Source organism: Oryzias latipes, chromosome 19 (assembly GCF_002234675.1).
Source record: "Oryzias latipes chromosome 19, ASM223467v1".
Classification (NCBI taxonomy): domain Eukaryota; kingdom Metazoa; phylum Chordata; class Actinopteri; order Beloniformes; family Adrianichthyidae; genus Oryzias; species Oryzias latipes.
Genome location: NC_019877.2, coordinates 3,297,484 through 3,324,661, shown reverse-complemented (window position 1 = coordinate 3,324,661; position 27,178 = coordinate 3,297,484). Strand labels below are relative to the sequence as shown.

General features: G+C 41.3%; 1 protein-coding gene across 1 annotated transcript in view; it reads left to right on the top strand.

Annotated features, from left to right (window-relative positions):
• LOC101167327 (extracellular serine/threonine protein kinase FAM20C-like) overlaps nucleotides 1-27,178 on the top strand; it is a 67,993-nt gene that overhangs the window by 35,666 nt on the left and 5,149 nt on the right. The window contains exon 4 of the mRNA XM_023949367.1: nucleotides 24,413-24,505. Coding sequence (XP_023805135.1) covers nucleotides 24,413-24,505 — 93 coding nt within the window. The remainder of the gene's footprint in view (nucleotides 1-24,412; nucleotides 24,506-27,178) is intronic.

The following is a 27,178-nucleotide window of genomic DNA, read 5'->3' as shown; positions in this document are numbered from 1 at the left end:
TTTCCACAAATATAAAGCGGTGGTGAACTAACACCCAGAACTTGAGGGGTGTGGTTGGAACAAGAGCAACAACAACAGCAAAGGCTCCGGTTTTAGCTCCTCTGAGGCTCGTGTGTGACTTACTTTAGAACAAGAACAAAAGAATCAAAGCTGTTTTTAGCCAAATAAACTCAGTTACTATTGATTAGCAGCGTATCAACTTTATATGTACAAAACGTGAAAATGAAAGCGTCTTCAGACTTCTGTTGTCTTTGGAATTAATTAAAATTCTCCTTTAATCTGTTCCTTCTATTACCTTTGAGCACTTGTCTGTCTGCTTGTTCGTCCTTTTTCCAATGTTTCCCTGCCGCATGCCCGAGTCCTTTCATTTTTCTACACCTGAGCTTTTTCTTGCAGCACCAAGACATGAGTTACACAACCAGTCTGGATGCTTTCAGCCATCTTTTATGACAATGTTTGGAGGGAAACTGCTTCAGGGAGCGGCATCCATCAGATGCGCCGCAATCCCGAGGCTGCGCTCAGCGCCGCGCGTGGCGCTCTGACCCAGTGACAGAATCAATGTCGTTTTTAACGTTTTTATTGTTGTAACCCCGGCCGTTTACTTCTTCATTTTTATCACAGATGTAATCCAAACCTGTCGAGGTGGGCAAAGATGTGGTGGTTTTTGATTCCAGGTTTCTGTTTGGTCACTTTTAACGAATCTCCACTCTACCCACCACTTTTCTTTTTCTTTCAAGTCCAAAGCCACAGGAAATGAGGAAAATCCATTAGCTGGGTGGTTTTAGCCCCCCCTCCTCCTTTTTAGAGCACTGAAGGAGCAGTTTTGCCCTGTGGGCCTACATGACAAGGGCAGAGGAAATGGCCAAGCATTAATGGCAGCTTTGATTACTCTCCTGTCACTAATGTAGCCAACATGAAAGACAAGAAGAGAAGAAGGATGACTTCAGCTGCAATCAGAAGCAATCTGGTGGCATCTGCATGCAGCCAGGTCATACTTGTGGTGCCATTTGGAGCAGAAAGACTCTGGGAGGGGGGCATACGCACGACATTAGATCACCAGCTCTTGCGCACGGATTCCATTAATGACTGAATAGGTCTGTGATCTGGGAGGTTACCTTTCGTTGAGACTCGCTGTTTGCTGCACGGACACGTGTTGTAATGTTGACACTCTGGGTGTGCAAGCTCATTGCAAACTTGGATCTAAGACGTGGTGTGATGCTGTGTGTCAGGAGTGAATAACCTAAGCTCAGTTGTGAAAGACTTTAAACAAGCTGCTCTCAACTGTTTCACCTGTTTGGACTTCTCCTGATCAAAGTCACTTATCAACTTGATGAATGCAGAGCTTTAATTTAGAGGCCAATTAAGTTATCTTCCCATTAACTCAAGCTCCTTGAAAAATGCGGCTAACCTCATTTCCAATTTACCATATGTGCATTCCTGAGGAAACTCAATCACAAGTAAAAAAAAAAAAAAGCTTTTAGTCATCTGATACTGTTTTTATTCTAGTGTGTTTACTCTAAATAATTGTAGAAACTGCAGTCAATTAATAACTTTTGATTTTTTGTGTAGACTAATTCAAAATAAAAATGGGTTAAAGTATCAACAAATCCATTTTTTAGTAGGATAACGCTGTGTATAGAAAGGCAGCAAACACACTCTAGCTTTTAAAGGCAGTTTAGATTCTCCACATAACTATTCTGAGAGGAATTTAAAAAAAAGAAAGAAAAAGTGAATATTATGAGAATCTGAACTTGGATTGAGGATTAAAACCAGATTTAAGTAGACTGTATCACTTTGGCAGGAATATCATCAAACCCTAATCCTTTTAAAAATGAGCTATGAGCATCATCTGTATTTGTGACCTGGACTGGTGTTCCAAACAGGAAGTACCCGCTGGTTCCAAAAAGCCACAGTCTGATAGACTTCAGCTGTTACTCCGTCATTCTATTAGTCAAAAAAGCCATTCTGGCTCTGATACATTTTTTTTCTTCTTCCTACTAATTCTCATTTTTTCATATTTTTTGCTGTAGTTCAAGTTATTCAAGTTATAAACTGACCAATCAGATGCCTCAATAAAAGTAGTCGAACTTTTGAAGCGTTTGACTGACAAATTCTCCCGAGCCTAAATCCAAGGGGTAGGGGTGTGACCTTTCAACAAGCTCACTCTTGATTGGTGAGGGTGGTTGCCGTAGAAACGATGACTCGGACTGACTCAGACTAATCACTGGTAATAGCTCTTTTTCGGTTCCATCATGGCGAAGGCACATTTGCTTGCTCCAGTTCTGCTATACAGTCAATGGCAACAAAGCAGAACAGCAGACCTGCATTACGGCTAATAAAGCAACAACATGGTGTTAACATCTTCTTGTGCCATGTTTCTAATGATGCCAGACATGCATAAAGAAAATCAGAGGATTTCTTTATTCAATTTCTTTATTTTCAAACGCAGTTGCATTCTGATGCATCCACCTGCAGACGACTCGATCCATGTATAGTTTTCCTCGTCTGAGCTGTAAGCTAGTGGGAGAGCATCTTAATGGATGGGTGATGGGAAGTGGGGGTTGGGTTACGGTCAAACTCCTGCAGCTCCTATGTCCTTGAAAATGACACTTATTTCTTTTTAAACATTTTGTCTAAAAACGCCTGACAATCATTAAAGGGGCACAGGGAACGATTTAAAAATAGATAAATAGATGATCAGAGCGGGACTTTGAGGTAACTTTACCAATTTCTACCATTTCACATTTCATACTAATACTATTGGTACTATTTAAGGATACTATTCATACTATTGGTTACTATTTCAACTCCTTATCTCCATTCATTTTAAGTTGAGCTTCAATCAGGAAGTTAAAGGGTTTCCCCTTCACCGGAAGTCACCATTACACCACCATTCATCTGCTTTCCTCCTGTTTTATTTAAGAAATAGCTGTTTTTTGCTTTTGCTTGTAGCTTTCTGTCCTCTGTGGTTGCCACAGGGTAATTTGCCTCCTTTCCCTAAATTATTGACGCTTGGCAGATGTTAGGAATAAGCAAAACTCATGAGGAAATCACAATTTGTTTCAAGCGAGTTTCAGTTTTTAAGTATAAAGGACTTGGCAAAGACTGTCAGAAACAGTTTTTTTGTTCTTCGTTGCTTTTATTTTTCTGCCAAAAAGTGTGGGTGTGTGTGTGTGTGTGGGGGGGGGGACATTTTTAGATCCTTTCCAAAGAAAAATCCTAAATCAGAGACCACAATCCTCCATTAAGCTAAAACCTGAATAATTTGTCAGACACGGAGCAGCTTAAAACAAATTTAGAGGAAAAACGCTTGATGGGTTTTAAATGACTGCATAGAGTTTATGACAAAGTTAATAACATAAGACGGGACTTCGATGCATTAGGACCGGTTAAAGCTCATTGGGTCAGGCTGCCGATCGCTTCAATGTGAGGCTCTCTGCTGTGTTCTGGTGTCGATGTGCCACATCCAGCTGTTTCCAGATCGTCATGCGGCTCCGGCCTCAGCCTCCCTCCTGGAGATACTTCATCTGCATCGCAGCGAGTTCTTTAGGAAGAAGAGGTTTATATGAGAGCTGAAGTCTGCAGGTCGTCTGTGTGTGAGATGAAATTCCACTTTTCCACCTGCTCGCCCAGCAGAGGACCTGCCTGGAAATAGCTCTGCCTGCAGTTCCTGCTTTTCCTCCTCTCTTGCCGGCTGCTCAATTAGAGCGGTGGTTGTAACTCCTCTGGGTGCTTTAACTCCGTGCCTCAGAGTTTCTTCAGTGTCAGCCTTGGCCTTGTTGACTGAAGCCTGAACAATAGCTACAACACGTGTCCACCAGAGTGATTTTGCTTTCGGACAAAGATCTACTCCCTGCAGATTTTCTTTTTTAACTCCCCCCCCCCGCATAATTCCATTAGTGCGTCCGATTCAGGAACAGGCCGATCAGCCTGCAGGACAATGAAACGGGCCACAGAGAGGTTCTTCCGGGGTTTGGATAGTGTGGCCTCCAGCTGTGGGGGTTCTGCTGGTACAGAGACCTCCGGTCCATTGGTTCTGAAAGAAGCTTGGATGAACTTTGGAAAAGCCTCATTTCTGAGGTGTGTTTGTCTGCAAAATACATTTTTAGAACACTTTTTTTAAAGTTCAAACGCAACGGATTGGTCTATATTTGCCAGTGAGCATCGATGCACACTGACACTTCTGGAAAATTCTGTAATTGTAAATCTGGACAGCATTACAAAATGGAGACGGCGGTATGTAGTAAGTAGTGAAGGAATTCTGACACACTTAATGACTTGACATTATATTCATCTCCTGATGCCTGCATGTGCTCCCTTCTCCACGAGTGTGTGTGTTTACCTCGTTGAGCTGGGCGAACGTGCAGCAACACTGGCTCACGCAGTATTACTGTGCTCAAAGAGGCAGCTCACTGGCATAGTCGTGATGGGAGTGTGTGTGTTTGCTTTCCTGGGAGAAGTCAGGTGAAGTCAACAGTTTGAGACAGAAACGGTTGGGCTTTAATGGAGGATTTTCGGGGCAGGGTGGAAAAGGGGAAAGAGTCACAAAGCTGTGAAAAGCTCTCTGACGACAAAGCAGGGCTCAAGTTAATGCAGAACAAAGCTCCTCTGAAGCAACGTTAACATCATTGTTACACATTTACGTCTCGTGTTGCAGGAGATCATAAAAACTGTTCACCGTTTGGTCTTGGAGCTTTATCTCTCCTGTTTCTGCCCCAGAGCCTCCCCAAATATTTATGTACCGTAGCAGTCCCACTGTTTTTGCAGTTCTTTGTTGTTCCCGTGCCTTTAGGCAAAAATTGTACTGCTACAGACTCGAAACGTTATGAGCTCTACTACAAAAACTGACGTTTTGTTGACCTTTGATCTCTGAAGGGGACTCCATCTGGAATTTTCCAAATACACCTTTTGTACCTTCTATAAATCATTGGGAAGCAAGCTGGCGATGCTTTCACATTATCTACCGGAATATTGTAAAAATGTATTACATAAATCCTTGGCTCGAGTGGAACAAAGCAATTGGCATACAGTATTTGATGTATGTATAGTATATATAATGTATTTGATGGGTGTGGTTAACAAAAAACCTCCGTTGCCAAGGAAATGCAAAAAATTACTTTTGCTGATTCTTCTAAAAATTAGCTACACATGTTCGTCACATCACGGCGACCAAAAATGAAAATGGTTGCTATGGAGATAAAAGCGACGGAAAAGCTGCCATTTTGAAAACATTTTTTTCTTTTTCCTATGAATTTGTGACATTCAGCTCTGGCCAAGGAGGCTAGTAGTGATATGGCCACACAATGCCACAAAGTGCTTTATTCATCCCTTGTTTTTCCTCCTCCCCTTTACGTTGTGAGCAAAGCCTGATGACACAGGGCCCACCTGATAATACCCAAAAGCCAGTGCATGCGGGGAATGCCAAAGGGAGAATCAGGGAACTAAAGGAGGAAAATGCAGAACCGCTGCGAGAAAGAGGGCAGACATGAATAATGAAAGGCACTGATGCACACGCAGCTCCATTCAGCGTGGCGGCACCCCGGTTTCCCCCCGTGCTGCGCCGGTCACGGGCAAAGTGAGACAGAACGGGAGACAAATGGCCCGAGAAGCGAAGGGATAGATCCTCGTGGATCTTCAGGCTGGTAGTTAGCAAGTTTTAAGAGGAAGAAACAGGAATAGTTTCATCCAAAGACACAAATCTTAATAAAAAATGAACAGAAACACTGTTTAGAGCCAAAAAACTTCAAAAAGGAAACCCTGTAAGGCTTTTTTTTCTTTGTCAGGTTAGCTTGGTAACACCTCAAAACCGTCAGCTCCAAGGAACCTTGTTCTTGTACCAAGCCTGATATCTTCACGTGTTATTTAAAAAAAAAACACTGGTTGTTTCCTCTTTTCAAGGACAAAGCATTCAGTCAAATATCCTGCAAGCCTCAAAGGTTTCTTGCAAATGTTGCCTTTATTTTCTTTTGCAAACTTGAAGGTTCCCCCCCCCCCAGAGCCCAACTTTATTCAGATGGACAGTGCATTCTGTTTTATCCAGACTTGTTTCATTTTATTTTCTCCTCAGGAGTCCATCCTGGAAGAGTTCCCTACAGTTTCAGGATAATAAAACTTCCTCTCAAACTGGTGAATAGTGACTGCTTTGTACTCCAATGTAGAACTTCTTTTCTAAAAACCTCAAAAAAGAAAATTTACATAATGTCTGTTGCTCCCTGACAGCTTGTTTTACATCATCGCTTTGAAAAGGAAATTTTGCAGAAACAACCAGCCCTGTGTTACATGCAGCTATCACTTAATTCAGCGTTAAATTATAAGAAATGATGTTTATTTGGTTTGTGCGAGGAGTTGAATCGACTTTGTTTTTTTAAATAAAAAGATCCACCCACTTAGACATGTAGAATTGGCCACCATCACATCCACTCCTCTCAAACGCTTCTTTGCTTCTACGTGCAAATCTTCAGAGCCGGTGTTTCTTATGAGTGATGGTGTTAGCCTTCAGTGTCAGGAACCGAAGGTGCAGAACCCAAAATGTGTCCGAAACGTCAATCGTGTCCATTCAACTGCCATTTCTCTACCATATGGACACCACCATATTGGAGTCAGACAACCTCAGTAAGCAGGGATTGGTCTAAAATCTGTCAATCAAATGCTGTGAATGTTGGACATGGGGCCAAGCAGCAGGCACCACCTACTTTAATTCAGCCATCTGATTCGGTTTCAGAGCAAGAATAGTCCCCCTGACTAATAGGGTGAAGAAGTTTACTTATAGAAGTCTATGCGATGTTGGCTTTTTGTAACCGGCGGGTACTTCCTGTTTGGAACACCAGTCCAGTTCTCATTTACAGTCGATGGTCCAGATTCACTCATTTCTCCCCTAGTGATGCACTGTTTAGGACGTTTGCCATTTTGTCAGGGTCTCCGAATGATTCCATCATTGCTCATTAGATTGGCAAATATAGACCCCAACGCACTGTGTTTGAACGATGTGTCATGTCATTCAGGTTTTCTGGATCAGAACACGATGGATTGTGAAACATTTATATTTATTAGGTGTTTACTTCGGCAAATGGGTGATAACGTATTTAGCATGAAAAAAAAGTAGGAATCGAATTGCAAAATCCCAGCCACTGGAAAGTCTGGCACTTTATAGTCTTTTAGGTTTTTTTTTTTCCTGATGATGGAGGACATATATTTATATATATAATGAAGATTTAAATTGCATTTTTAAGTTTTTCTTTATTCAACTCAGTGTAAATCAGGACCAGATGAAAAAATGGCGTTTGGAAAAGATCGTATTTGTTACATAGAGAATACACTGGACCCTGACCCGCTCAGCAGTGGGGCGGAGAAGGGGCTTCTCAATGCCAAAGCTCCTGCCCACAACTCGGAGATGAATTTCTTAAAAGCTACTGCCGCTCTGCAGAAACTATGTCCTAGAAAACAACAATTTTTTTTTTAAATGGGTAAAAACAGCAAAACTGGGAACGCTTGGAAAATAGATCGGAGTGGAACTCTAAAGTGCATTTTCCCTATCAAATCAAAAATACATAAATAAATAAAAGTCTTGGTGACATGGCAGGATGCTGGAACAGATAAGTGGTAGATCAGGAGAACCTGGTATAAGAAAGTCCTTAAATATGACTGTAGAATCTGATCATCTCAAAGCTGTAACTCTGTTTTCGTGTTTGCCATAAAAGCAGTCAGAGACGGCTCACGAGAAAAAAATAATGCTGCAACATAACTCGGAGCTCTGATGCCGGCGCCGTATAAACAAGGAGCAGGAAGAGCGGGCCTTCCGCTGCACACTCCACTTACTTGGACGAGGTGGATATAGAGACATGGAGTCAAAGGGAGAGCCTCCATGACGGAGCTGGGTGTAGTCACATTGAGGTCAGGGCCGTGAGCGTTGCTGCTGAGCGGAACGCTCAGTGTAGGTGAGTGAGCTTAAAGAAAATTGCAGCTGAGCTTTGAGTGGAAAAGCAGTGAGTGCAGCTTGGAGGAACACTTGAAACTAAAGAAAACAGCTCCTCTTCTTTTGGGATTATGCTCTCCTCACTTTCTCCTCAGATATTCATGGCTGTATTTGTCAGCTGCAAGCAGCTGCTCTCTTCTGTGTGAGCCCTGAGACTTCCTGAATAACTATCTTTTAACCTCAAGGCATCAGCCTGCATCTTATTACAGCAGCCGGTAGCTGTTTTTTTCTGTTTTTTTTCTAAGCCTCACCTGAGCTGCAGTTACACAGATGAGCTGCTCAATTCCAATTAGGGCACCTGTGATTGGATCGCGGGGCAAGTCTGCCACTGGCTATTGTTGATGCAAGGATAATTCAGAGAAGCTGCATCCATCTTGTCATCAAGAACAAACATGCTTGTTAGGCTGCACATTTATCTGTGTGTGTGTGCGATTCACCTTTTGGTCCATGCAGGGTTTTACTGGACTGGGAGGTCGATAGATCAATTCTGAGTGGAAGGCACACTCAGCAAAGCCAGAATAGCTCTTGAAAGGCCACGGCAATCAGTCTCAGCCAGGCCTGTCCCCTAATCATCCAGTAGAGATTTTTATTGTGAATGGAAGGCCTTTTTTTTCCCTTTCTTTCTTTTTTTTAGTTTTTTTTTTAGCAAATTTGCACTTGAGCTCCTCCATTGAAGTCAAATGTGCAGCTAGCACAGATATGGATAATTGAAATTGATCCACAATCAGCCTTAAATGGGTGCTGTTGCAGCTTTTTTGTGGCTGTTTAACATTTGCCACTTTATAAAGTAGAAATATAGCAGCTGGCAAGGCTTTGGGTTAATCTAACAATACACAGGAGCAGGAAAACAGAAGTCTTAATGCTTGAAATTCAGCTCCTCCAACTCAATTAATTTAATCCTGTCTGCCTCAGAGAAAAAGCTTGATATTTTGTTTTGTTTTTTTCTCACCCCAAATCTGTAGAAATCGGTTTTATGGACCTCAGATGCAATACAACACGTTCTCCTTTATTGTTATTACAGCTATGTTCATACATTGAAGCGATTTTGAAGTTAATTTAATAATAAGGAAACGTTACTTCAGCCTTGACTGTTTGTCAAACTGGTAACGTTCACTCAATATTTGTTTTTATAAAAAAAAAAAGTCAATTTGTCTTGAATGGGAATTTGGAGCATCTCCAAATATGTGTTAGAACTAATATTGTCTTACTAAATATTGTTTAAAATTAGGTTTTAAATAATAATAATAAATTTTTGTTGAGCTAATTTACTCTTTGGGTATTTTCACTTTCTCCTGTATTTAGAAATGTCTCCTCATGCATCCAGTAAAAGCAGAGGACGCTGAGCATCCGTCTGAAACTGTTCAAGCGGCTGAAAATCCTTTCAAAATAATGGCTTACAAAGTGAGCACATCTCGTACACGCTGCCATTTCCTTCCAGCCCTTCTGCTATAACAATGTTACTTTAAAAGAGAACTAATCAGTTTTGTGTACATTTACAGCCGGTGCGACTGAGCCAGTGTAATGTGATTATTTGATCAAAATGCAGCGCTGCGTGCAGCTCGGAGAGCCGGCTGATGTTTGTTTGAACGCCGACTGAAGGGTGCAAATTAGGGATCATCTTTCCTGCCGTACGGAGAAATTCATCATCTGTCTTTCACAGAGACACGCATCCACTGCAGCTCTAGTAACAGAGATTACTCGCCTTTTAGACGCCCCCCCCGGGAATTTTCTCATGCCTGTTTCACTTTAAATATCCCGGACTTCTTGACAAATCCCGGTCATCCTTTCTCTGCCTCTAAGTCGCTCCACTGTCGAGTTGCTGGTGGGGTGGGGTGGGGGGGGGAGAATGGCATCAGGCATTTTAGCAATACATAATTGCATTTCCAAGCTCCATTTTTTTAATCAGAGGAAATTTAATTAAACTTGGACCCTTTCCTGATTTCCTGTTGGCTTTGATGCATTTGAAATGAAATAGGAAACCGCCCGATGTTCCCGGGGAATATTACTGCGCTGCAGGGGTGACTCCTGTGGTGCTTTTCCTCTCCAAACCTGCACGGTCTGTGACCACTCTTTCCACATCCAGAAACTGCCTTTCTGAGCGCTTTATGCTCCACCTGACAGACAGCGGTTGCAGTCTTGTAGGTTCCTCCCCCCCAGCAAACACAATCTCAGAAAAAAGGAGTGCAGAGATAAGAGGAGGTGCCGTATTGTGATATGTGCCGTTGGAAGGAGGCTTCTTGCACAGATAAGGTCTGAAGGCTGGCTGTCAGAGGCAAAGGTGTATCTTTCTCAGATTATGTCCAGATGATGGCTTCATCTTTAGGGTAGGTTTTTTTCGTGACAAGAGGTTGCAGATTTACTGAGTCAGAGGCAGCATGGAAGCTCTGGGATCATCATGCGCTTGGTCCATGTGTGCCTATGTGCTCCTCATAAAGTATTTACATGAAAAACTTGTCAAAGGAATGGTGTGGACTCTTGTCGCTCATCATGATCCACAGGCCTATAAAGGAGAATGATGTCCTGCCACGAAATGAACCTTTAGGACCCACTTATTTTCAAAAGAAAAATGTTTTGGGTGTTTTTGACATGTTCTTGTGGCATTTTTCCAATTATTCAGGACAGTTATGAGGCTTTAAGTTGCATTTATGAGGATTTCTTTGTTCAAATGGTTGTGAATCAGGAGCAGACGGAAAAAAAAGTAGTTTTAAAAAGATCCTATATGTGATGTAGAAAATACGCTGGGCGGGGCACAAGCTTTCTGCTCCGCTCCATTCTGATGCCTCCACCTGTGGACGACTAGGTCCAAGTACGTCTTGGTCAGTTCCAATAGCGCTCTGCATTTTTTTGACTCAAACATCAAAATGCTTCTGCGCGGTGACCTAAATGCAAGTTTCTCAGCAATATCTGCAGGTGGCCGACATTTGAAATCGGGAGGCTCCGGTCGCGTTTTTACACGCAGCGCCACCAGACTATTTGTTTTGACAAATAGCTACCGCTTCCTGTTGGCAGGAAGGCAGCAGCGCTGCAATTGACTGATAGGAGGGTCTCAAAGGTCCCCAAAATCGTCTGATGATCGTCTCATTTTGGCCTGCTGCCCCCCTGCCTCCATGCTGCCGTCCCACTGCTGTTCAATTGTTAGAAATCGTACGGTAGCAGTCGACGAGGGCTGTAGACATCCGCCGGGGACCAGGCAATGACCAGACGCCAGTCTGACGATTTCGGCCAACGTGGGTCCCAGATATGAATCCTGTGGTTGGACCTCTTGGACCTTTGATTTGGGAGCTGGGGCTTTGCTCTTGCTGGGTTTCTTGTCTAAAAATTGCAATGTGTCCCACTTTTTACATACCCACAGGCTACCAGGCGGCTGGTTGCACCGGATATGGACGGCTTGTGGTCTACATTCATGACCACGCCAACAATTTTCAATTAAATCAGGCGGCGGTATTGTATATCGATGATTCTTCCAATTTCCCCCCCCTTTCACGTGGTAGCAGTGGTCTTTCCTTAAAACTGTTCTCAAAAGCACCAGCCTCTTTAAAGTGCTTCCCCATAGGAGGAAAAAACGGTGCCTTTGTTGTAACTGAGGTCGTGGCTACTTATTCAGTATTTATATAGTACGGCACTCAACTCAAAGCAAGACGTCAAGTAGTGGCAATTATATCTTTTGCCGTTTCTATGATCCATGCAAAGTGTTGGCGATGAGTCACAATTTGTCTTAATTAGGGCTGCTACTTATGGTTATTTTGATTGCTGACTAAGCCACCAATAATTATTTGTTTTAGTCACAATTGATTTCATGTAATTTATTATTAGTTTAGTTTTTATTAAAATTAAAAAAGGATTCAGTCTTAATAATATACAGTTTATATATAAACTGTTTTTTTTTTAAAAGAAAGAATGTTTAAAAAAATCTAATGGGGAGCTACACACCTGAGACCGTGTTGGCTTTATGCATTAGCAATAGTGAAGGCGTTCAGATAGAAGTAAACCAGTTTAATGGGGAAGTAAACTTGTTTTTGTTTCTAGTTGTGAGCCTAATTCCAGGAGTGACTTGTCTGTCGAATGTAAAAATCTTTCACTGCAGATTTGGAACACATTTGACATGGTGGCTGGAGTGTTAAAAATCAATAAATGCTCCTGCCACTCTGCAGAAACTATGTCTTAGAAAACGACACCGGTTTTTTGATTTTGACCAAAAACTGCATTAAAAAGAACACTTGAGGTTGTGTCCGAATTCCCACCCTAACCCCTAACTACTAAAAAACTATATACTGTAGTGTGTGATTATGTAGTGCCCTGGATTTTAAAAGCAATTCGGACGCCATGCTCTCAATTTTTTTTTCTTTTTCAACGACGAATATGATGTTATCGATACCACAAATTTATAAATCTCATTGATATGAGCGATGATCATTTATGAATCCACTGTCTTCTGAAAATAAAAATGTTACTAGTTTATTAAAAGAGTACATTTAAATACTATTTTTTGGCAAACATTGTTCAGACGCAATGCATTGTGGTCCATATTCGCCATTCCAGTTAGCATCGATGCACACTGCTTTTTTGCAGAGACTTCTGGGAAGTTTCAAGGGCACTCGATTTTCGAATTGTAAATTTGGATAGCGCTACAAAATGGCGAACGCCCTATATAATGAGTAGTGAAGGAATTCGGACACAACCTGACAGGTTTTTTTTGCGCGTCACTAACAAGAGCATTGAGAACACGCTAAAAGGGTTAGCATGGCTAATGTGTAGCATGTTCCAAACACGTTCTAGCATAAGGGAACTTATTTATTAAAAAGTCTTACTGACTGACAGATTTACCTTTGACTCATTTGCACACCTAATGCGCCTTATGTATGACATAAGTTATAGACCATTCATTGAAGGTGCGCCTTATAATCTGCTGCGCCCTATGGTGCGTAAAAATACAGTAGCTTAAAATTTGATTAAAGTGGGTCTTTAAGGCTTCATTTCACCTTCAGATGTCTTTTTTAGTACTATTTCAAAGGAAAGCCTCGAAGCTTCACGGGGCTTCATTTGCCAAGTTTGTTTTTTTACTGACTTTGCTTGTTTTTAAAAAAAAATTCTAGTTTTACCTGATAAATGCAAAACCTTCCATAAAACATTTCCTGGCTTATTGGCAAAAGCTAACTATGCTAGATGCTAAAGTTAAAAATCAGATGAACTGTAATTTTTTGTCATAATTAAACCTTTATGCTGACCAATCACTGCTTTCCTAGTCTCAGTGAAAGTGTTTGCCACACACACAGACCTTTTTGAGCCTCTGCTCTGCCCCTTTAGAGCACATCTGTCTTGATTTGTGTCTTTCCCCCTTGAATAAGAGTTTGTGCATCGAAGTATCAAGGAGTTAAGCAGAGCTGGCTCTGCTGGAAGGAAACAGCTGTCTCTGTGTGTGTCAAGCTCAGGATATGACAGCCTGAGGTTGATGAAGACTGCACTACAGCGCTTGGTGAGCAAAGGCAGCCATCCACCCCAGAAACAGACAAAAACAGAGGCGCAGGGACACACCTGGATCAAGGCATGAAGGTTATTTGGGGAGCCTTTTGGGTGTTTTTTGGATGATTTTATGTCCTGAACTGTGAGAATGAAAGATCCTATATTACTGCGTGTTTGAGTGAAAGTTTGACCCCCACCTCATATTCAAAAACCAAAATTTACATGCATGGAGTACCCAGTGAAAATCAGTTTGGGCTGTTGTGAACGATGACATCACAGCGGGAGAAACCATCAAAACAAAAAAAGAATGGGACCAAAATCTCTTAAGCGGCCAAAAAAAAAAGTTTAATCTACTAATGACACGAAAACACACGTCAGAGATATCCAATGTTAGATTTGATTGATCATTATGGGATGGCCAAAAGACCTACGACTTGGCAACCATTTTGTGGCAAAATGTGAAATATGGTGATTTTTGCACAATATGAAAGAAGATAATTTTACACGCGTGCCACCAGCTTAAGTCTAAAATCCCAACTGAAGTTTTGTTGACCTTTGACCTCAGGAATATGGCTTCTTCTTGAATTTTTCAAAAAGAATTAACAGTTAGCACCTTCTACAAATTTAAACTGTCCCTAGTGATTTTGACCCTAACATTGTGAAGATACTTGGGAAAAGATTTTGGTTTCAAAAGTTTGTAGAATTTGATCGTTGTTAGCGCAGCAAGCTCACGAAAGTAGTGTTACGCTGTTGTTCGGACGATTTTTACTGGAATATTGTGAACATTTCTGACATGAGTCCTTGACTCAAGCTGAGAGAAACAATATAACATATAGGATGGGATCATATTAGGAATGTGGGCATGGTTAGCACAAAAAAAAACCTCTGTTGCCAAGGAAATCCAAAAGTTTACTTTTACAGATTCTTGTAAAGATTACATAGACTTGTTCGTCACCCCTAGGCGACCAAAAAATAAAATGGTTGCTATGGAGATAAAACCAACAGAAAAGCCAGCATTTTGAAAAAAAGAGTGTTTCAAAAAAAAAAAGATTTTGTCACATGCAACTCTGACAGAGGGGGAGAGTGAGGAGCATGTAGCAGCAGCTCACCCAGTTATGGCGGGTCAAAGGGGGTTGGCGAGGGCGAGGACGGGTAGTGCCGGGCCATGCAACGCCACTCAAGGCTTTAATTGTTGTTTCATTTTCCCGCCTCATTCATTACATCTAAACCATCTTTCTTTATAGAGCTATAAACTAGTTTGTGAGTGACTGTTATTGCATTTAGAAGGGTGTTTCGGGTCTTTTTTTTTTTTAGTGTAAGGAGTTTTTGCTGAATGACTGTGACGATGAATAAACGCAAAGAAACAGATCAAATGCTTGGTTGGGTGTTGACATGGAGCATGAAACTTTCCTGCCTTCCTTCTGGCTCTCTATCTTTGCCCCTCTGTCTGCGCATCCTTTCATCACATTCACAAAATGTCAGCCTTGTGTTCCACCTACACAGTGCTCACTCATACAAAATAACCTGTCACAGCCTCGCGTTTGTGTGCCAAATCCTCACTGCAGACATGAGATTACAGCGTGCGGCCGCAGCGGCAGAGGCCAGTAAACCGTAACACTTATTGCCAGATGCAAACACGCAGGTACGCCTGTCTGTTACGCTCATGAGACGCTTTTTTTCTCAATTTATCAAATGTCAGAGCTTGAAAGGTCAGCCTCCCCACGTGTTATGCCTGAGATAAACCAGCCTTGCCGCCTCCTCTCATCTCCATGTGGCTGTGACGTTTATTTTCTTTATTGACCTATAAAGCCTATACCTGCCACCCAGCAGCTCAACATCTCCCTCTTGAGATTTAGAAGAACTCTTCTGTACTGACTTTGTACGCACACAGCACGGCTTGTTTCTGTGTCTGCAGAAATGTGGAGGCACGGCTGTGTGGATTCATGTACTCACTTCACCAGCTGCGGCGCTTTGATGGATGGTGTGTGACAAGTGTGTGGAGTCAGCCCTTTGGTGGGAACCCGCCGGGGCAGGAGGATGCCCTTGTCCTTTCAGATTTCAGAGCATATCTTTTTCTTCCTGCTGCACTTGGGCCGGCGTACATACCCAAAGGCTCGCTGTGATCGATGGGCAGTTTGACGACAGCGAGTAAAATATTCTCTCTGTGCCGTACCCAATCAGGAAGTTGAAACGAAACATTTTGATGTTGTTTTAGGCAGCAGCTGCAGATGAAAGAGTGTTTGAAGACGTTTGGACGGTGAACAAAAATGACAAAGCAAATAAAGCACAGAGAAGAAAACAATTTTTTCCCCGCAAATTCCGTCTTTTTCTCCTTAAAACATGAGTTTTATGCTTCCCTGCTGTTGTAATATAGTAAAGTTTGAGGCGTTAGCACTAAATTAGAACACGTTTTCTAAATGTGTGTGGCTGCACAGACCCAGAGGAAGGGTTAGGGATAGGGATTGGTCAATACGTGCGACCATTCACAACATTTAGCCTCGGTCGCACTGCAAATACGTGCAGGCAATACAGCAATGTGCATCTTGGCTACACGTTTTACATGATTTTCCATCAGTTTTTGTGCTGGGTTATAATGTGGGTAAATTTGTGGGAATAATATCAGCCTTTGCAAAATGTAACTGACATAAAAAAAAGAGTTATGTTTAGGGGCTGAATCTCCACTTAAGTAGGAATTTAGTTCAATTTTACTTATTTTATTCATGATTTTAAAAAAAAGCAACAAAAAAAACCCAGACTGTATGTCACTAAAAGTAAAAGCATGAAAAGGAGCAGAAAGAAGAACGAATCTTGTTAAATCTGCCCGCTTTTCAATATCGCTTTCATTCTTTAGCTGTGCTCACACTAAAAGTCTATGTAAATGTACTTAAATGCAAGTTTTGGGCTTCTGCATTCAAAACTCTGGCGTTCGTGCAAAGCTGCGCAAGTATCTTCGACTGTTTTTGGGCTCTGCGCACACAATGGCATTGAATGTGCGTAGAAAATTGAACGGGCTCGAACTTTGACCAATCAGAGATTTGGCAGTGATGTGTGGACGGCACCCCCATTTAAATTCACATACGTGCCAACCGTTTAAAAATGGATTGTGGAGGACAAATTAATAATTGGAGTTTGTTTCTGGCTGTAATTATATAACATTGAGTCTTTTATATGTCGATATAGAGCTGTGAAAGAAAAAACCTGGAGCAAGATTCACCAGATTTACACACTTTGACATTTCACACCAAGCCTCTTCCAACTGTAGGTGGTGGACATGAGCTAGTAAACAGTAGAAACATAATATAAAGAAGAGGAAGCCCCTCCTTGCTTGTCCAGTGTGAACACCATGGGCTACTTGCATCCAAGAATCCACGTTTAGCATGTTCCTGAAGTGTATCACATGCCCCATGTGTACGTAGTTTTTTGTTTTTTTTGAAGTATTTCAGTCTAAATTTACATAATCAACTCAACTATTACACAAATGCCGTCTCAGTTCACACAGATCATTAGTTTAATCTCAAGCAGCTGGATGGCTCAGTTGGCTGTATGTAGGACTGGCGTATGGGGAAACCAGAGTCCCATTTCCAGGGGGGGTTTAGTCTGGGTCTCCCTGCGCCAGTCCCCAGCCCGGATGAGATACAGGGTTGTGTCAGGAAGGACATCCAGCATAAGAATCTCTGTGTGAATCAGTGAAAGGTTATTTGCTGTGGCAGCCCAACATTAGTTTGATCTTAAATTTCATTCCTAATTAGTACATTAGATTTCAAAAATAATTAATGTTCTTGATTCTTTCATTTCTCTTTCTAGATTATTCCATAACTGCAACCGTTACACTGAAATAAATCCAAAACTTTGGTTTTGGATTCTTTAAAGACTTTTTGTTTTTACCTTCCAGGCTGTAGAGACTCAGTCTTTTTTCGAACTTTTTCTGAATATCATTTGTTAAAGTTGTTGTTGTTTCCTTATTTTCATCATCTGGGACAAAGTTGATGAACAATGTGTTTGGCGGACCTCTGTATTGACTTTTAATAGTAACGTGAAGGCGTTTAACCAGTGAGGGCGGGTCAAAAAGGGGCGGGTACTGACCACATTGCTTTAATGTTTTTCATTGCTTGAAGTTTGAGCATCATAATTTGATTTAACAGGGATAATTTTCAAGTTCTACATATAACTGTGGGACTTGATTTGTGCGTGCAAACAATAGCTTAAAGCTACCGCTAAGTTTTCTGGAAAAAGACGTTTTTGTTCCCAAAACGAGTTCTCTCATTAAAATTTAGAGATACTAAAGTGTGCGGCTCCAAGCTCGTGCTGCAAACTGGGTCAGGGAGTTTGAAAGCCACGGGTGTTTACCAGGCGGAGGACGTCCGGGGGAAAACAGGCCATTGACTTATGTCAAAAAACAGACCGTGTGTGCATTTTTAAGCAGAAAAGTTGTCTTCTGCTTGGGTCCACCCCCTCCTCGGCTCTGTTGGATTTGTGCACATTCACCTCTGCCCTTCTGTTGCCTCTGTGTTTGCTGGGGGTGTCGAACCACCCACTGTAAACAGCAGGGCCGCACTGAGCATGCTCAGCCCACCTGCCTCTGATGATGAAGGTTGTTGTTGTTGCTAAAATGTTCCTTCATGAGGAGGAACAGCACATCTGGCAGCTTTTTTTCTTCTTTCTTTTTTTCTACATAATATTTTTCAATTTTGCAACATAACCCCCCCCCCCCCCCCCCCTGGATTGGTAAATATTTTAAGGGTGAAGCCAGGAGCGGCGGCGGGTGAAGGGGACGAGCTGCTCCCTCCCCCTGTGTTTTCCCTCACACCGTGCTCAAACATTTATGGCCTTTTTTTTCTTTTTTTTGATGTGGTCATAAATTTATGTACGTTTCCTTTGCTTTTTACCCCAAATGCTGCAAACTTGCTTCGTGAAGAAGCACTGTGTGTTTGCCACTTTGTCCTCTATCTGCCCGTTTCACAAGCTTTCGTGACAGTTAATTCTTCCCATACCTCTCTTCCGAGTCTTTTCCAAGTCAGAGGGCGTGATGCCGTGCTCTAAATAACTTTATTGACATTTGAATTGGCCATAGATGGCAGTAATTATCCAGCCTTCCTGCTTCCTGGCTGGCAGTCAGGGAGGAAAGGCGCATTCAGGCCAAGAAATGTGTGTCCAAGCCGAACACACACGGATGCTCGCCCCTATTATCCTTTACATTCTGATAGAGAAGCAGTGGCGGGGAGCGTGTGCACTTAGCACATATCATTGACGGGGTTTGTGGTGCATAAAAGGGCTTACTGCAGTCTGCTCCGTCTATAATGCTCCCCCTATACGGCCGGAGCAATGTGGTAGGACGGTGTGAAGTATTCTTCAGGGCTTAAAACTGAGTGACCATGAATCATTGCACTAGAATGTTTGCTTACTCTTATCCTCCAAGAAATCTCCATGACTACGCCTCTGTATGGTCAGCAAGGTCCTGAAGTACTAAAAAAAACCCAAAAAAACCTAGAAGGAGTTTTAAAACATGGATTACTTGTTCTTCTTTGGAAATTTTCTTGTTTCCCCCCATTTTTAAAGTGCTTTCTGTTCATGTAGCCATAAGAGGCAGATTAAGCAAAGTTTATTAAAGGAAAATTATCACTTTTTAATTTAAAATCTTCCTCTGTGGAGGTGTTGAATCCATAGCAACCATACTTTTTTTTCATATATAGAGCTGATTAAAATATATAGCAACGTATGTGTCTGTACCCTAAAGTAAATATTGGTGTTTTCCTTAGCAACTGGTATTTCTACTTAGCAACACCGGCACTTTAGACATCTTAAAATTAATTTATAGATGCGAGTCTTGCTTTTTTTCCATCAAAATAAAATTTGTTTGAGCTAAAAGTTTCAGGAAAAAATACATATTTTTTAAATAATCCTATCAAAACATGTGTTATTGAAAATAAAAAGTTTGGGAAAACTAAGATTTTTTTTTCTTAAAATAAGAATTCTTGGAAAGACTATTTATTGTACCGCATTTTCTAATCTTGATTTAAATAAATTCTCCCAAAGGGGTAAAAGCTTTTTACATATTTCTGTTTTTGCTGTGTACAAAGGATGGTAAAGATTTGTCTACACATTTTAGGGATTTTTGATTTTTAAAAGCGAATTTGTCAACAAATTGTTGCCCAGTTGCCATAGAAACATTGAGCTGAAGTAATTCATTGAATTTTTTTCATAATGCTTAAATTTGTTTAAAGGCTTTTTTGTTACGTAATTAATAAATAAAAAAGTTTAGACTATTATAACATGGTATTTTGCTAATATTCTAAGACTAAAGATCAAACAGAGCAGCAAAATGTTTAAAAAACTAAATGTTAAGTATCTTCTAAAGAGAAAAGATGAAGTTAGTGTCAAATCTTAGAATCGGTGGCCACATTTTAGTTTCTTATTGGTCTATAAAATCAGAAGGAAGTGCTTTATAAATGTGCACTTCATCAAAACAAGTTTATAAACCGAATCAAGAGAACGTCCACTGATGTGAGTCAGAAACACTCTAGTAGACGATTCTGTTGAACACCCACTCCCATGAAAAAGGTGATTTCTTATTTTTTAACATGTTCTTCTGGCATTTTCCCAGTGATGAAAGAAAATAAAGCTTAAAATTGCACTTCTTACTAGTTTGAAAAAGCGTAGAAAATGCGCTGGGTGGGCCACAAGCTCCCTGCTCCTCCTAAACAGAGAGCTGTCAGCACAAGGGAGGGGAAGTGGGGTGGGGTTGCTCTGCTCCAATGTCCATCAAAAGATGATCGGAGTGGAACTTTAACCGTACAGTCAGTTTCAGAATCCCAATTTGCTGTTTACTTAATTACAATGAAGGGGGATGATCCAAAATTAGACTTTGCTTATTTTGTTTTTGTTTATCCCTTTTCATGAAGAACGGCTGGAATAAAGACAGACCAGGCATATATTTTTCTAGTTTTCCATTCTTTATTCTTTTCCATCAAGTCATATTCATCTTATGTTTGACATTTTGCATTCATTCCAAATCAATTTCCTGTCATTTCCCAGGAAATGAGCTAAACTTTGCACAGCAGGTAAAACAGCCCCAGCCTAAAGAAATGATATTGTCCTGTGGTCGGGCTTGGCAGCTTGGGTGTAAATAGACACTTTCCTCTTCTTTCAAAGTCGGTATCACGTCTCCTCGCCTGCTGTGTCCCTGAAGCTAAGCTGTCTATAGGAGGACAGCAATACAATCAACAGTCAGACTGCTTTTGGCCTTTAATGGTGGGTCCTGGCTGAGTCTGGGGAGATGGGGGGAGGCTGAAGGAAGTCCGGCTGAGAAATGGAAAAGGAAAAGCATGCTGCTTGAGATAAATGCCGTTGGTGCCCACAGCAGAAAACACCACAGCTAAATAGAAATAACTTTTCTGCTGACTTATAGTCCCACCCCGATCATCTTTTAATCTGTTGTGTTCTCAGTGGTCTTCTAATTACAACGATGCCGTCTTTAGCTAAAATCCCAAACTTGTCGTGTTCTAGAACATAGTTTCTGCAAAGCGGAAGGCGTTTATTAGAAATTCACCTCTGAGTTGTGGGCGGAGCTGTTGGCAACCCCGACCCCCTTCCAGTTGCTCTCTGTTTACACTATGTCCCACTAGCTTACAGCCCCTCACACCCCCAGCCTGACTTTGGCGATGCAGTTTGGAGCCAGATCCCAGCTCAGACGAGGAAAATAAAGACGTGCATGGATCCAGTCGTCTACAAGCGACAAAAGTATTTTCTACGTCACAAATGCAATCTTTTTCAAACAACATTTTTTTCATCTGCTCCTGATTCACAATGATTTCAATAAAGAAAGAGACTATTTTTCCATGGAGTGATATTTATGCCACCACGTTGCTCACAAAACTTTCCAAGTTGCAAATAAAAATGTCAAATATTTGTTTTCAAATACTTTTTCTTTGCGTTCAATTTTTTTTTAATTTGCTTTTTAAATGTTTTTTTTTTATTCTAACCAATTTAATCACCATATTTATCTAACATGGTGTCTGCTAACGAGATTCAGAGGCCGAACCAGCCAGAATGCTTGAAGACGGCAGAATCCCGTTAGAACAGAACCGAAACAAAATCCAAAGTCCATGTCTGCCTCCAAGCTCCGGCATTACGAGACAGAGACACCTGATTGGTTAGAATCTAGACCAATCAGCAGCAGTTTGATCGCAGCTATGTCACGGTAAACTGAAACTTATGAGAACAAAATCAAAGATAGGAAAAAGGAGAAATGAGACACAATGCATGTGAAAACATTGTGTTGCAAACACAAAAATATTTTTTAATGCAAAAAAAAAATTGAAAGCAAAAATAAAACAAAAAGTTTTTTAAAGCAAATATTTAATATTTTCATTTGCAACTTAGAATGTTGTGTGTGCAATGTAGTGGCATAAACATCACTCCATATTTTTCTGACTATAAGTCCGTCCAATCTGATTTGTCAAATGCATAAAGGGATTTATTTGATACGTTGAATACTTTAAGCTGCCATTATATTGTTTTAGCACATTTAAGGTAGCCATTTTTTTTTACAATTTCCACCAACTTTTGCGAAATGCAAATTTCAGCGCTTGATGTCGCAAAAACAACAAATTTGGGATTTGACGTGCAGGCCTAATAAAAAGGGGGAAAAAACACCTATAAGTTGAACTGGACTTGATCTACGTGGTTTCATGGACATGCATTCTGCCAGTTGTCTGCCACCTATAATTCAAATTTCAGTTTTTTTTTAAAATGATTTAGCGGTCAAAGGTTCCGTTTGAACGCCAGTCAATGCGGCCAGTGTGAACGTAGCTTTAGTCGCACTTTAGGGAGAAAAGTGCGATGCTTCTGAAGACACGGAATACATTCAGAAATCAGGTTTATTTATTTAAAACAGATGTAAAAAAAAAAAAAAAGGTCTCCATGTCTGGGTTCATCGGATCATCCAGGAGTTGAATGACGGTTCTTTCAGCGCTACTTCAGTCTCTTTGTGACCCAGTTTGACGACTTGCTGTCCCGCTTTAGTCAGAGGAAGGAAAACATAAAAACAAAAATAATTTAAAAAAATAATAAAGATCAGGAGAATGATCCGATCCGATGGAGAACCATGTTGGTTTTAGACGGCACTTCTTCTTTTTCTTCTGCAATGCTGTCAGTAGCAAATCCACCTACAACGCCCTCTAGTGGTTGTTATTGGGAAAATAATAAAACAAAATCAGTCAAACTGCAAAAGAACAAAAGATATAATCTGAAAAATAGTCATAAATACAATTTTGAACGTAATTTTCTTTTTGTCCACCATCACCATGCCGTTTTCAAGGGAGTGAGTCTTTAGCCCAAACTCAGCTATGCATCTGCTAAGGCAGGGGTGTCAAACTCATTTCCACCGAGGGCCACATCAGTATAGCAGCTGTCCTCAAAGGGCCGGATATAACTTATACATGTAACTAAATGTAATGAAACATACACGTAACTACTCCTTAATGTTAAACAACTAATTTATTTATTTATTATAACTTTTGAAAGTGACAATTCCAGTTGCATAGAAAACATATGTTTGCTTGTTACTCTGTCATAAATCCTTTTAAATTTGATTCTGTCAGGTTAGGTTATATGGACAGTGTTTAAGTCCTAATGTATAGTTGCCCAATCTGATATTTCAAGGCAGATTCTCCCTATATATATATATATATATATATAAATACACATCAATTTTTATTTTTTATTTTAAGAAATCAGAAACTTTTATGCTCTCGAGGGCCACATAAAATGACATGGAGGGCCACATTTGGCCCCCGGGCCTTGAGTTTGACATATGTGTGCTAAGGGCTTCATGAAAAGAAAACATGTTTGCAGAGAAGGACAGGATGCAGAGGGGAAAGAAAGCAAAACAAAAATGAGGAGGAAATTGAGGAGTTTTTAGTGGCTGGGTGAGTTTCTGGGCTCTGTGTTGGCTTAGCTAATGACTGGTGCACATGTCAGCCACCAAGTGCAGAGCTACAATCAGCCAGCTGAGGAGGGGAGTGACGGATGCAACGCAGACAGAAAAAGAGGGAGATGCAGACAGATTCAAAGTATTAAGCTGTGGGTGCACAAACATAAAAAAATAAATAAAATAAAAATCGAATCAAATCTGGGGAAAGCAGTTCTTAGAGAGGGAGAGCAGCGGAGCAGAGGATTTTGAGAGAAACAAACAGAGAAAGGCATCCAGAGGGAATCGGGAGAAAGAGGCGGAATTTGCCAAGATAGTTTCCATTCTTTTCATCCTCCTTCAACGTGCTGGAGTAGAAACGGGGGAGGCTGCAGTCCAAATCATTACACTCAGCTGCCTTCCTGAAAAGTATTTACTGTTGTCAATGAAAGAGCGAAGAGAAGATGGTGTGCAGGGAAAGGCAAAATGGCTTTGGAAGGCATGCTGATGACGGGCTGCTCCTCTTTATGTGGGCCTTTCAAACAGCATTTTTATTCCTTCTTTGGGTCTTTTCACTTCTCTTCCTTTTGACTTTACCTTTTTCTGCGTGTCCGCCCCGCTCCGTCCTGGCCCGTGTTCCGTCAGGTCAGAGATTTAAGCCTTTAAGAGCCTCTTTTCCCCTCCAGTAAGAGCTTTACGGCAGAATGTGTGTGGAAAGCATTTTTGTTCCTTTTTTTTCTTTTGCTGAAGGATCAGAGCTGGACAGAAATAGGTGCAGACTGAAAAGAGAAGCAGATGCTGCAGGAGAAAAGTCTTTATGACCTTGGATCCTCCAGTTCTTTTTGCTTCCCAACAAAACACCCACAGCATTTGTGTTGGGTCACACTAACAAACAAATAAGGAATTGGGTTTTACCACCCATTTTCTGGACTGCTGCTGCTGCTGCTGCTGCTCAGATTTGAACTTTAATAACTTTGTGGATTCAATCTTCTCGTTCTGCTAATTGCAAAGCCTTGCAGACCTTTTGCAGTTTGCACCCTCTGAGCTAACTGGAGCTGTTCTTGCATCTGCAGGCAAACCCGCGAGCAGGAAACCCCGCCGGATTTCTTCTACTTCTCTGACTTTGAAAGACACAACGCTGAGATTGCAGCCTTTCATCTGGACAAGTAGGTGAAAACCAGCCTATAAATAAATGGTGTCTGCCTTGTTTGTTGTCCCAATTTAAGCCCGTAGAGGTTGAACGTAAACGCGAAAATCTGCTGCTCTCGGGATGTTTAGACGTTATATTTTAAACAATGTTCAGGGGGGGTTTAGGCAGTAACTGAATATTTGAAATGTGGTCAAAATTCAGGCTTTCCAGAGTCGGGATAATCCAGGTTTGAGGGCTAAAGCACAGATGATCTGTGCAGCTCAGCAGGATTGATCACCTCAGGCTTTAGAAGAGAAGCTGAACGTCTGTAAACTTTAAAGATGAGGGATTGCATAAAAAAAAGACAAACATCATTCAGTTTTTCATTTTTAGAACTTTTAACCTATAAAAAATCTGTCAGAAGGACAAGAGATATGAAAGATGCGACCCTCATGGTTATAGCCAGTTTGCTCAGTGGTCCTCTGCCATGGTCGCGCAGCGGTTCAACTCTAAGACACCTAACGAAGTCAGAAACCAAACCTTTAATTATCTGCCTAAAAATTAAGAATAAATTAAAACGTTTCTTCCAAAAATGGGTTCAAACCAGGTAATTCTAGATGTCATACATTTAAGTTGTCGTGGTTAAAACAATTGTTTTGTCGCTGGAAGGATCTAGTCTTTAGTTTATGAACTTATAATCCAAACTGCTATGCTGCAGAAAAACAGAGGAAAACCTGCATTGATGCATTTCTTTATAGTGAAAATAGAGATGAACTCCCCATGCAAAGGTGGCAAAGGGTCAATCCACAAGAAAACTGATATGTGTCTGAACGTGGATGCATCGGAATGGAGCTGTAGTAGTTCGTACGTCACACCTGCAAGCTTTTTCCAATCTGCATTTTGTAGTCTGCTCCTGATCCACAACAGCTTAAAGGAAAGAAAGGCAGTTTTAAACGTACTTTTCTTTATAAATATCCACAAGTATATTTTCAAAACACCATTTTCCTCAAAGCTGACTTCCCAGATTTTAGCCGATGACTCTGCTGATATTCTTTAAAAATGAAAGTATATGTATTTACGTTCGGTGAGACAAAGAAGACGAACAAGCTGCCATTATTTGAGGAGTAAGAATGAAGAGTTGACATTCATAAGCACCACGTAGGTGTCTGCACGCCGGCACACCTTTTGCCACACCAACACTTTCCTGATACCTTACATTTTCTCCTCTCTTGTACCTTTGAGAGGGTGATGTTAGTGGGGGGGCGTGAGTCATGAAGCATGAATGCCCCCCCCCTGCAGCGTGCGTCTGACTGAACGCTGGCTTTGCGCTCAGCTCTCTGGCTTTACAAGCATGATGCCTTTACCGCCCTCCCGCGTGACGGACGGTTGATGTTTAGCATAAAGCGACACGAGATGATCCAGAGGTCACACACACACACACACACACACACACACACACACACACATGGGGTTGTGTTAGATCTGTTTCCCTTCAGGCCCAATGACACAGTTCATCAGCAGTTGTCGTGGCGTCCCTCACCAGTCTGCTGCACATCTGGTCTCAGCTGTACCACACACACACACTCACACACATGCACACAAGAGGATGTGTGGGTTAAGAGAAAAAGACGGAAACCAAAGGCATGCAAGGCCCAGCGCCCATCCTAAATATAAGCCAGGCAGGGTTTGCCAAATGTGTCTTCAGAGTTTTTTTCTCCTTATTTTGTGTCTGTTCTAAATTAGAGCTGCTGCTGCTGCTGCTGCTGCTGCTGGTGCAGAGGCTGCACTGCCTCCCAGGAGGCCTGCAGACACACACAGCCTCGCACAATCACGAGCACACTAAGACACAGCGCCCGTCTCCTCCCCTGCAGACTGCACTGCTTTAAGCATCATTAATTATGTGATTGGATTTGACTGTGTGTGTGGAGGGGGGGGCTTGCATTTTGCTGCATTAGGCAGTCAGCATATCTGGAGATTCGCCGAGCCCCGATATGACCTCCGAATATTGAGCCATAGATCTCCAAATTCATGAGAACCACTTTTTCATATGGGAGCGCATGAAATTCCCACGGTTGGCGAGCGCACGGCTCTCAGCGGGGTTCCCGGTCCCATCTGTGGGTTTAAACAGCTGCTGCGGAAAGAAGGAGGGTTGTAAAGAAAGAAGAGAACTCAAGAGATAAAGCTCAGGTGGCCGTGCTGCTCCATCCTTTAGTCCTTTTATTTTTTTATTTTTTCCCCGTTTCATCAGAGATATTAGATGAGGATCAACTGTTTAGTTGACATCTATATTTTGTCATTAATTAGAACAGAAGCTCCACATGCACAAAGCCGGACATCTATCGACAAGACACTTATGTTTACATTCATTCTTTTTATTTTCTGTCAAATAATCATTTAAACGAGAAAATATAGATTTAAAATTTTCACAAAAATAATCACTTAGATCAGATCAGAACCACTGACAAGTTAACCGCCATCCAGTGGAAATGTGGGGACATTATTGATGTCACAGTGCCCCCTTACGGCTGTAATGGTGAACTGCACAACACAAAATAGTAATAACAGGCTCTCACTAAAATTGTACTTTAATGGGTATTAAAATGTAGAAAAAAAATTATTTTACAACATTTGATGTCAATTCTTAAAAATTACTGTAATTTTTTCTTTTAATGTTGTGTCTTCTTATTATAAACGTTTATTGATTTAGCAT